At 38.0% G+C, this 11,599-nt stretch overlaps 2 protein-coding genes across 5 annotated transcripts; one reads left to right on the top strand and one right to left on the bottom strand.

Annotated features, from left to right (window-relative positions):
• The first annotated feature begins 4,324 nt into the window (after nucleotides 1-4,324).
• LOC103406413 (protein yippee-like) lies at nucleotides 4,325-6,918 on the top strand. Of its 3 annotated transcripts, none has more exons than XM_008345393.4 (6): nucleotides 4,325-4,557; nucleotides 4,748-4,871; nucleotides 5,781-5,824; nucleotides 6,271-6,379; nucleotides 6,463-6,518; nucleotides 6,608-6,918. In XM_008345393.4, the coding sequence occupies exons 2-6, from the start codon at nucleotides 4,776-4,778 to the stop codon at nucleotides 6,690-6,692; spliced, it is 390 nt and encodes a 129-aa protein (XP_008343615.1). In that variant the 5' UTR covers nucleotides 4,325-4,557; nucleotides 4,748-4,775; the 3' UTR covers nucleotides 6,693-6,918. The 3 variants fall into 3 exon arrangements, with proteins under 3 accessions (XP_008343615.1, XP_008343617.1, XP_008343618.1); XM_008345395.4 differs by having other exon boundaries at nucleotides 4,393-4,557; nucleotides 4,646-4,871; XM_008345396.4 differs by having other exon boundaries at nucleotides 4,444-4,625.
• A 361-nt stretch (nucleotides 6,919-7,279) lies between these two features.
• LOC103437184 (arginyl-tRNA--protein transferase 2-like) lies at nucleotides 7,280-11,321 on the bottom strand. 2 transcript variants are annotated; one of them, XM_008375664.4, is made up of 6 exons: nucleotides 10,923-11,321; nucleotides 10,430-10,468; nucleotides 10,174-10,324; nucleotides 8,645-9,787; nucleotides 8,055-8,361; nucleotides 7,280-7,955 (listed from the first exon to the last, which is right to left on the bottom strand). In XM_008375664.4, the coding sequence occupies exons 1-6, from the start codon at nucleotides 11,074-11,076 to the stop codon at nucleotides 7,839-7,841; spliced, it is 1,911 nt and encodes a 636-aa protein (XP_008373886.2). In that variant the 5' UTR covers nucleotides 11,077-11,321; the 3' UTR covers nucleotides 7,280-7,838. The 2 variants fall into 2 exon arrangements, with proteins under 2 accessions (XP_008373886.2, XP_008373873.2); XM_008375651.4 differs by having other exon boundaries at nucleotides 7,280-8,361; nucleotides 10,923-11,295.
• Nucleotides 11,322-11,599: the final 278 nt, after the last annotated feature.

Here is an 11,599-nt window from a genome sequence, read left to right as displayed (position 1 = left end):
TCTCGACTGCCGAGGTCGAAAAACTTTTAGAGAGTCGAGAAAAATAGGGGCCGAGGCAAACCACTCCTGGCAGCTCGGCCTGTCACCTATCAAAGATGTTACCTTTCCTGTCTTTCTAGCCGAATACACCAGCCGAAAGACTATACACCAACTTATCAATGAAGAACAATTGTCGAAAAGCCATTCTTTTTTTTTTATACACTACTCGGCAGACTAACAGCCGAGCAAGTGTGAACATAAAATGCTCGACTTCATCTCTGCTAAATCAGTCATCTCGGCTGAATAAATAATTTGCTGAAGAATAGCACCCCATGGCCACAACCATATTCTTTGACCGAATCTGTGAATCACCTTCACTCTTCATTCCTGCTTCTCTCCTCAACTATATATATATATATATATATATATATCCCATGAAATGATGATGTCGGCCCCACATGGCTGTTGAAAGTCAAACCCATTCCTTCAAATTGAGGTCCACCGAGTTTCTAATGCCTTCATTAAAAACAACCCCCCATTTCCTTTATATATATAGTTTTGGCCGAGAGCATCTCCCATTTCCTTTATATATATATATATGTGTGCCAAGGCTTATATATGAGGTGGTCGAGGCCGAGGCCTTTGTAGAGTGGCCGAGGTCGAGACCGATACCAAAAAATAAAAAAATAAGACATCGGTCTGCCTATATATAAAAACCTATTTTACTCGGCCATCTACAAATTATTCCTGGGGCTTGGCTGTACAGTGCAACAACACCACGAAACCATGTGGTCTTGATCAATTATTCAACTACCACAGACCCTCTATGCATCGATACATTTTTTTTTTATTCCGTTGGCCCCCTTATTTTCTTATGCATCGGCTTAATTAGCCAGATGATTAAGAAAATAATTTATTCATTTTCTTAATAAAAGAAAACAAAAGTGGCCGAGCTATCAAGAGAAGGAGGCCAACGATGTTTTATTCCAAGCCGAGATCTTTTTACATCAAAATTTTCATTTTGACATTTTCCAAAGCCGAATAAAAAATCATCTCCAAATACGTTCGGCTTGAAGGAATGTTTTTTATCGGTCGCCGAATGTGTTAAAAAATTATTATGCCCCCTAGGCATAATTTCGGCTTTTAATTCAAATAACTTGGCCGAATGAGATTTCTCCATATCGACTTTATCGCCAATAATCATATCAATTGGCGTAGTTTCTTGGGCTAGGCCAATATCTCGGCCTCGTTCGTCATTGGAGCATTCTTTTGACAAATTATTTTCTGAGTCGATTTGTGGCTCAAAAACTTGAATTTTTCCATCTAGGCCTACCACACTTTCAGTCTCGACCGAAAAAATAGGTGGCCTAGGTTTGTCTTCTTGGCCGACCATATTTTCAGCCTCGACCGAAAAAATAGGTGGCCTTTGTTCTTCGGCCAAATTAACAATTTTCTTAGGCCGATGTTTGATTACGGCCGGAGCGGAAAATTGTCCCCCGGTCTTTGGACCTAACCATTTTTCAAATGGAATTGATCTGTAATCAGAAACGTAAGGAAATTTTTCTTTATCTAGCCAGGCATTAAATCGAGCCCTGTCTTCATTTACCCATTGCCCTTGTAGGGTAACAGGAGTTTTTATTTCCAACATGCAAGCGAATGACTTTTGCATCTCTCTATGGCCACGAAGAACTTTTTCTGCTTCCAAAGATTTTTTACATTCCTCATTATGTTTTTTCAATTCCTCCAGGAGCTCGTACAATCGGCTACGTTGAGCCAGATTGGAATCTTGATATATCATATGAACTTCGTAGTATTAGCACTGGGTCCCACCGGGCGTGCCAAAATGTTGACCCTAGAAACTACAAAGCCTACGTGGCGTGCAGGCCGAGTAATTAATGAGCTAACTACGTCCTTCGGTGAATGCGGGGCGTGCCAACTCGTCGGCCGAGCTCGGCCGAGGAGTAAATTTGTTGATGTTGCGTTGGGTCGCGCTACTGACTTCTGCGTCTTGCGATTGCGGCCGAGAAAGGAACACGTCTCGGCCTCTTGGGCTCTCGAACCTGAAGACAAGGTTACTATTCTTACGAAGTTCAATATCAAATTCGGCTTTCAATGTGCCGAATGTAATAACTGTAACACCTCACTTTGCCGAGAAGGCTGATGAGATGACCTCGACCAATAAGGATTTAGGAACCCTTCTCGACCGAGACTTGGATAGGTAATCAATCGTTCTCGCCGCAGTGCTGTTGATGCCAACGGAAGATACTGCGAGACCGACTGACTCTACGGTGACAGAGCTATCTATGCCGACTTAAGATATCACCGGTTGCTTCCACAGTGCTGTTGATGCCAACGGAAGATGTGTCAGCGAAAAAGGAAAAAGAAAAATCACAAGTTGTGAGAGTTTGCGCAGGGCAATTTTGTATTGATTTTTGTGGGCTTATATCATTGCCGCTGCCTCTATTTATAGATTTTGTAATGCCATGCTTCTTTCATCTTTGCAGAACACCAATCTAACCCAAAGATTGGTTATAATAATATTTAAATGTCGTGGATTACTGCCATCCAAATTCCCATGCACCATTATCTGCTCCAATTTGCATCATTATCTTGACTTCAACATTATCCCAAAACCATGCATCCTGACTTATTCAAACCTCATCATATTAGAAGCCTAGCTAGGCTAGGCCTCCTTTCCTTGCCATATGTATGTTACGGCAGCCATCAATAAAAAAAAAAAAAATATATATATATATATATATATAATCATATATATATATATAGTCGAGTTATTCTAACCCACACGGTATACTGCTAACAAACCCAAATTAAATTGGACTGTTCCACATGTCTCTCCGTTGAGATATAATTCGAATCATATTTATCTGGTTTAAAAAGATGCATATAATTCGTATTAAAAGATAATTATGATAAAAACCATAATATTATCCTCTAACAAAAATATCTCATTTTTCCATCTGACGGTTGAGAACTATGCTCACTCAACGGCCTTGATTGCACGGGCCGATTGTGTAAATTTGGGCCCAAACAATATTAATAGAATAAAAAACAGCAAACCTATTTTGTACATGAAGAGTGAAATGTCTAGCAACTCAAACATGTTCTTATTAACTTGAAAAACAAATTTGTTTACTTCTTTTTTTGCACTCCCTAGATTGCTATACACCAAACCCTAAACGGCTGAACCATTTGGATGGGTTAGCTATTTTATCAATTGAAAAAGTATTGGTTCAAAAATTAGATTACGTAAACTTAATTAGTATATTTGTGTCTAAAAACGCCAGACGTGTGATATTCAAGTAATGTTTGTATATCTTTCTTCTTTTGATATTGATTTTTAATGATATTTGATATAGAAATATACTCTTTCATGTATTTAGCGATTTTTTTTTATACATATCAATGTACAAAGGCTCGGGAGTCCAAGAACTTTAGGGCTCCGCTTCGAAGACTTGCTTGAGACCCCAAATTCTTAGAGTCTGGCCTGAGTAATCATGAGTCAAATCCCTTTCAGGTAATAGGTATAGCATACCAATTTGAAATTGTCAGGTTCTAAATGGCCTATCCTATGAGAGCTTGCGATACGTTTCTATTTTATACCTTACCTTCATATAAAAAATATATATATATATATATATACAGATCAGAAATTCATATGTTATCAACAATAATTGTTAATATAAGAATACCAAAGAAGTTGAAACTTTGACATCAAAATTTAGTTACATATGGGGAAACATGGTAAGTAGATGTACTAGGGTGATATTTTATGAACCTTTGTAAACTCACATTACAACCTTACGGTCAATATCATCTTTGAGCTTCATTTTTTGGTGAATATCTTTAAGCTTCTTTTATGATAATAAATTAATAATACATGTTGGTGATCATGATCAGGAAGAACTATTCGTCTTGGAGGCCCTTTTTCCTAAACGGTCTCATTCGATGTTTTATAATATTGGTTCGAGAATTGACGTTAAAGTGTGAAGTGACAGACAGTTCATGAAAAGTCATGTTTTTAGAGTCTCTTTAATATCCATGTTTTATAATGTAAATACGAGAATTACGTTAAAATGTGATGTGATAGAAAGTCCATGAAGAATTCCATTAAGTCTTCTTAGCATTTCTAATAACGAAAACATATCATATATGTAACTTTTAACTGTAATTAAGTTTGTTAAATCAATGTGTCTAGTATACGAAGGTTGTGATCAAATCAATCGAAATCCTTAACTTCTAATTTTGCGCTAAGACATTCCCAACAAAAACAATATACAAAATGTCTTATTCTCTTTTTGCACTTAAACTCGAATTCTCCTATTGTCTTGAAATGAAAACCATACATCATACCTGCGAAGTTTTAATTATGAATAAGTAGAAAACACGACAGAGGTTATTGCAAAAACCAACCTTAAATATTTTGTTAATAAGGGGCAAAGAACCGTAGATTTCATGTTGTCGGGTTCCACTGTGACCGAAAAAGTGATACCTCCTTTCCGTCCACATTTCTTGCGACTACATACAGAGACTTGACCAGACCAACGACACCGGGTAAAGGTAAAAAATATTCAGCCGGAAATTCTCTCTCTTCTTTTCAGGCATCTGCCCTTTTCTTTCTCAATTGGGTATTCTTTTTCTCTCTCAGTCGATTCATTTCTTCAAAAATCTATCTTCCTCTGGGTTTTCTTCGATTTTAACGACTACCCTTTTCCTGGATCTTCATCTTGCTTCGGATTTGGGTGGCTAGAGGAATTTTCTGGGTGTGCGGTGGAGACATGGGGAGGCTATTTGTGGTGAGTCTCGAGGGGAAGATCTACAGCTGCAGGCACTGCCGGACCCATCTTGCTCTTTGTGAGGACATAGTTTCCAGGGTTGTTAATTTGATCTTTTACAATCTTTTAATCAGCAACAATTTATTCCTTTTTTGTGATTTTCTACTGAATTTTCCATCCGGGTCTTGATTAATTGTTTCTTTTTTCTTTTTTCTTTTTTTGAGATGATGTGCATGTTCTTTGACGGTGTAATTGGTCAACTCTATTACTTGGTCTGCTTTTGTGATTAATGTTATTAGCAGAAGATCTGGTTAAGTATGTCGTAGTTTCTTAGATAGTCTTTTGTGAGCTTGATTGACTATGATCTAGATAATAGAGGAATGTTCAATAGGGTGTCTGTCCGTTGAAGTATATGGATTTAATGATAAGGCAGTTGGAACTTATATCAAGGACCAACATGATGCTGCATTTTATTGTTTCTCTTGAAGGCCGGGAGTGCCGGAAGAACTTGGTTCTAGTTTTTAGTGAAGAGGACAGCTAGAACTTAATTGAAACCTTATCCTCTTTTCGACCGAGAGAGGACATGGATTGGTGGTGTATGGTGTAGCTGTTAGAATTTTGGTTATTATGCTTTCATAGTTTTCATTGTTCATTGCTTTCAAATGCGCCTTCACGTCCATGTGCACAACTAGTTTTAGAAGCATTTGTCAGCGAATGAGTGCATCGGTATTGTCTCGAGTGGTATAATGTAAGAGAACGTAATGCTCTAATTAGAATGAAATGAAAGATGGTTATAGTCTGTGCTGTCTTTAAAGTTTTGATGACAAGGTATGAAACAATGTTGATTATTGAATAGTTTAGTATAACTAAGGCTTGTTCTGTTCTTCGTTGTTGTGATTGCCACTTATTTTCACTTTTCATTTGGAGTCAAATAACTCTTGATTGGTAATTTCAAATTTGAAAACAAGCGCGTTTTCTGACTACATGTTTTGCCTGTGTTTCATTCAGTCTTTCCACTCCAGGCACGGGAAGGCGTATCTCTTCAAGAAGGTGTAAGTTTTTCTTAATATTTGGACATCTTTACCATGTCTGATATGGGAGTTACAGATGAGATGTTGAAATAGTGAAAGACTATTCTGTTTGTTTTTACCCGTGTTCAAGAAACATTTATCGATTGCATGTGTGCTTTATTGATCATACGACACTGGTCTATTTCCGTTTCAATGAAAATCTGCTTTCTTTCCTTGAATTTATATATAACGAGAGAATTGCCCCAATAGCTTCCAGCACTCAGTCTCTGAGTCATATTTTTCATTTGGTCTCTCAAATTATGTCCCAACATAGCTGAAAGTATGGAATGTGGGGGGGATAATGCCGTCTGAAATAGGATAATAAGTGCACATTTGCAAGCTCATTCAACGAAATTTGTCATTGAGCCGTATATGCATGCAATTAGTTGGTTTTAGATATGTGATTCACATCTCCAATCATATTACAGAGTGAACGTATTTTCCGGAGAGTGTGAAGATAGATCGATGATCACTGGACTGCACACAGTTGCTGACATTTTCTGTGTCGGGTGTGGATCGATAGTGGGGTGGAAATATGTAAGATCATGAGCCATGATTAGAACTATCATGATTTATACATTTCTTTTTCTGCTGTTATTCGTTCTGATGGTTTCTTTTAGGAGACTGCCCACGAAGAGGCCCAGAAGTACAAGGAAGGAAAATCCGTACTTGAGCGGTCAGTAGACGTGCGGAGAAAGAAAATTTAGCATTCTAATCTAATCTGAGTTATGTGAAAATAAGTTTGTGAGCTTCATGCTTGAGCAGGGTGAAGGTGTTGGGTCCGGATGGAAACAATTATTGGGTCAGTCACGAAGCACAAGTCGGTAGCAGCGATGCAGATGAAGCTTGATCGATGACCCCGTTCATACTCAACTGTACATTCTTCAAATCTCATTGTTCTTCTTCTTCAACTCGTGTGAATTAGAAGCTCGTAATTCCTGAATTTAGGCAACCATCCGAACTTGCCTTCAATAACGGAATCGTAAAACTTTTGATTGTGTTCGAATATGATCTTCTTGTATGTAACCTCTCTTTAAATGCAATCTCTTGTTCAATAAAATTCCCACTTGCCCTCACCATTGTGATTGATCGATGATTGATTTGCTCGTCTAGCGTGTTTGTGATCGAGACATTCTTAGCAGACATCGATGGTATATTTCTTTTTGTCTATCCCTCTCATTACGTTAAGACAGATTATCTCGTGTTTTCAGTACGGGGCTATATAAATCACGATTATCGGTGATTCTGTTTGAATTCCTAATTTGGTCATTTTCTCACCTTATTTTCTAAGGACTTTTAAAGTTAGCACATGAAGAAACAGAAGCAAATATAAACCGACTCGAACATCTTCATTCGCCAAAATTAATCCGCACAGTCCGGCGGGAAAAAACAGTTTGCTGACGTCAGAATTTCAATCGTACAACGGGACCCACAAAATTAATGCTGGGGACCAAATTAAATCTAATATTATATTAAAATATAAAAGGGTGAATCGTAGCTTAATTATGCATTTGGGCAACTCTTATAAATTTACCAATTTAAATAGATATAACTTGAGGAAGGAAGGGGATCCTCTCCCTTCTACCAAATCCTCCTCATCACCTCATCAACTAATTCAGACCCTTAAAATTTGATCTAACGGCTACATACAGGGATCCACTTTAAAAGTTATAATAACTTTAATTGTTGTATCAAATTTCAAGAGGTCCGGATTGATTGATGGGGAGGATTTGATGGAACAGGATCCCTTTCCATAACTTGACATGAAGAAAAAAATGTAAACTGCAAGATGCATCCGAGGAAGGAGTCTGTCGGATATTGAACATAGCCGGTTGGAACGGCTGCCGGAACCAAACTACTCGGCATTGGCTTACCGGTTTAGCCCCCAGGTAAAATGGCCAGGCGGTTGATTCAGGCAGAAAAGTCGGCTCCGGCTACATTGTGCAAATCTTTCATTTGTGATGAAATCAATCGAAGGGTCACGAGAACGACCAAATCACTCGAGTGAATAAACCATTCGCTCAGCCAGCTCTTCACCTACAACTCTCATATATCGGTGCAGCTGGAACTCCAAGTAACTCCTTTTTGAAGAACCAAAAGCGAACTTTATATCCTTCAACGAAAAACAGTGTAGCAAGTAAATGAATGCCCGAAGGTATCTGGATTTTGGGTGGGGAGGTCTGAAAATTCTATGACTCTTGAGTATACATACCTTGAATCTCACACGAGATCCATTCAACCCGATTAAAATGTTACCGATATCTCCATCTTTCACATCAACAGATACCAGATTTTGTTCGTTGTCTGAGCTTTCATATTCAACGTCAATTGCTCCTTCATCATCATACATAGGAAAATCATTAGTGTCTTCTTTCCCGATGTCATCATGTTGCACTTCCATGACTTCTTCAGAAACATGAGGTGGCAAGGACTCTCTATCTTGTGAGACGGAAACATCCGACAGAACAGCATACCGCTTTTTATCAAGCAAAGGCTTGGCAATATGAAAAGGAATCCACCTGGAGTTAAAATTTCTGTTTGTCAGTCACCGAAAAACTTTGAATATCAGGACACTAGAAAATTTTCTTGATTTATATGAAAATATTGACAAGTAATGATTTCCATCGTGTGTAAATAAAGTTGACATTGGTCTCATCTGAAACTTCAGCTCGCATGTATATAATTATCAAGAGAAGTAACAAAGAGGACAAATGTATAAAGGAAGAATTTTCAACCTAATTAGTAAATTGAAACAAGTAACGGCTTTCCATTGTCAGCTGCTACAAGTGAAAGGGAACTTACTGGTAACGGAGCGGACAGAGTAACTCAGACGGGCAATATGCTGCTTTGTATCTCATCTTACTGCAAGTGTGAATGTAATAACCGAGATAATAATACTGGAGAGTAGAGCAATGGGCGTGATTTTCTTTCACCCAATTTATTTCTTGTAGTGCTGAATACTTTCCAGGTGATAGGAAGGCAAAATCTGGGTCCCAAAATAAGTATTTACTCGACAAACATCTAGGGAGGATATCTATAACACCAACTGCAATAAGCTTGCCATCAACAACATATTGCTGATGGAAAGAACCAAAGCCACAAGGTGGAACTGTTCCATCACCTTTTGGAGGCACATAATTTAAGGGAGTATCAACCAGGAACCTCTTATACGATTTTTCAGTAACATGCTCAGGGGTATCATTATGCACCGCTATTTGATACCGTCTATATAAAGCATATTCTTCTGAATCGAAACTGGACCTTCTCAAATGAATCTCAAGTCTACGCCTCTTTACTGGAGCATTTTGAGAGCTATGTGTCACACTGCAGCCTTTACTTTCAGACCCGGCAGCAGATCCTTTTGAGATGTTAACAGTTTGAGCACTTTCGTATGAGGAAGCTTGTTTTGTGGCAGAATAAAAATTTAAATGTCCGTTGCAAGCCCTGACTAACAGACCAGATGTTTCTGCCAACTGATTCAAGTAACTCTCTAGCTTTTCAGCAATAAGTTTTGGAGATGGCCCTTTTTCATCTGTAATATGCGTCGACAATCTTCCCTGGTGGACATCCTTCTCACCTGGTAACGACCTCCTTATAGTAGCCGCTATTTGGAATGCAATATTGCTCGAGTACAAGAGATCTTCAGATCCTTCAACCAATAGCTTTCTTTTGGCTTGTAAAACCTTTTTAACAATAGCTTTTGGAAATTGAATGTCAGGGAATTCCCCATTTTCAGAGCAACCACGAACGGCATTATCAACTTGATCTGATAAGTAATGCATAATCTTTTCTTCCCCACCCTTCTGTTCATTGTTATTGGAACAGGATTCTTTCGCAGCTGAGCTTGAAACTTCGAGATGGGTATGGCTGCGTGTGTCCTTAGAGGCATTTGGATTCTCCATACACTCCCCTAGTTTCTTACATTCCAAGTTACCTTCTAAGTACCTAGGCATAGATCATTTTCAGTGATCAGGATAAAGTACAAATCTAAATAAACGTATGTTTTGCTAGAACTTAATAGTGATACGAAGATCATAAAAAATTACACTACTGATAACTGAAAGTAATCGCCATCAATTAGTCCATGACCCACTAAAAACCTTGGAAAATTGCAAAATACGACATTAGAATTTTCTTTAAAGCAGATTCTGTGCAGAAACCTTGAAAGATCATCAGACATTATCTTTGGAGGGGTTCTATATTGTAAGTTAACTGATGAATTATTCTAAACATACCAAAAGAATGATCATTCCCAATCTACACGCAACAACACTGAAAACTGTGCTTTTTGGGGAGAGGTGGAAGAATAATAAAAGGCAACATAACTATACCTTTGCATTCGTCTAGACACCCGCACTTGCTCTTTGGAAGGAACAAAATCGCCTGCTCTCAGACGAATAGTATAAGCAGGGCAGCATGTTCTTTCCATGTCAGGTTTGTAAAGGAAACAACCAGATCGCCTCCAACCCCGGTCAAGAAGATCTAAACAGAGACTCGTTAAAATACGTACACAATAAAGAAATCATGCCAGTAGAATAACAGTAGTATTGTTCACAAAATATAAAGAGCAGCCAATAAAAAACCAACCTTGGTAGTCATCAATCGTAATGCTATGTGCCCACAAACCTGAAAAATCAAAGACAAGTTAAGAACGTAATCAGAAACATTAAATTCATCAAAAAAACAGCAAAAGAACTTTAACACGGGGACGGAAAATAGAGCTATAGTTACCATATTAGCATTGGACTAACATCACAACTCTTTCTGTCGAATTCGAATCGCTTAGAAACCTGATAACTAATTTGTAAATTGATCACAGTACCTTGTATTCATGGAATTAAACCCAATGATTCAAAACTACAAATTTTTCGAGGATTCGCAACGACTACTGAATGAACAGCAACCATCCGAAGAATGTAATCAACTTTAAAGGCCTAATTTTTTTCACACAGCTCCATTAATCACAATCAAAATTCTAAACTTGTTCAGATTCTAATCAGCAAGACAAATCAACTGGATTACGAACTTAAAACCAAACAAACTACGACAGAGAGAGACGGAGTTGACGAGAGAGACGAACCGTGAGTGATACTGGTGCGAGCAGGGGATCTGCAGTAGCCGCAGGAGCTTTTATTTTCGCCGTAATCATCCACCACGCTTTCCCCTCTGTGGTTACTGCCGCCGCCGCTTCTGCTGCTACTGCTCGCCTCGCCCTTCTTCATCTTCCCTGCCATTTTCCGATTCGATCCTCTCTCTCCTCTCAGCTCCTCCTCTGCATAGGAGGTTCTGGACCGCGTTTTAGCTTCCAAACGACGTCGGGGCGCGCGATAACCACCTATACGAGCACGACGACCCTCCCTTCTTCTCTATTGATCTCGCCGGCTGATTTTCAATTGGGCTTTAATTCTTTACTTCAGTTGTGTATCTAACTTTTGTTTTGTTTTTTCAACCAAAAAACAAAAACTTTTGTTTTGTTTTTCTGAGAACTTTAAGAAAAGTCGAAAAAATATATTTTTACATTAAAATGTTAATTTTGGTATTATTATTTTATCTATTATTTTATATTTATTGTTAAAATTCAAAAATTTTAAATTATTTTTATTAAGTTTCGTTTGTTTTTTTATTATAAAATTTTAAAGAAAATTGCCAAATTGGTGGTGAATTTAACTGCAATTACTCTTCTTTCCCCTTCTTATTTGTATTTATTTTATTTCAGTGAGAAAAAGGAATAACCAGCAAAAATAAATAATTGGAGTA

The sequence above is a fragment of the Malus domestica genome, chromosome 01 (genome assembly GCF_042453785.1).
Source record: "Malus domestica chromosome 01, GDT2T_hap1".
NCBI classification, from domain to species: Eukaryota; Viridiplantae; Streptophyta; class Magnoliopsida; order Rosales; family Rosaceae; genus Malus; species Malus domestica.
Note: the sequence above shows the minus strand (reverse complement) of the source record. Positions and strands in the feature narration are given on the sequence as shown.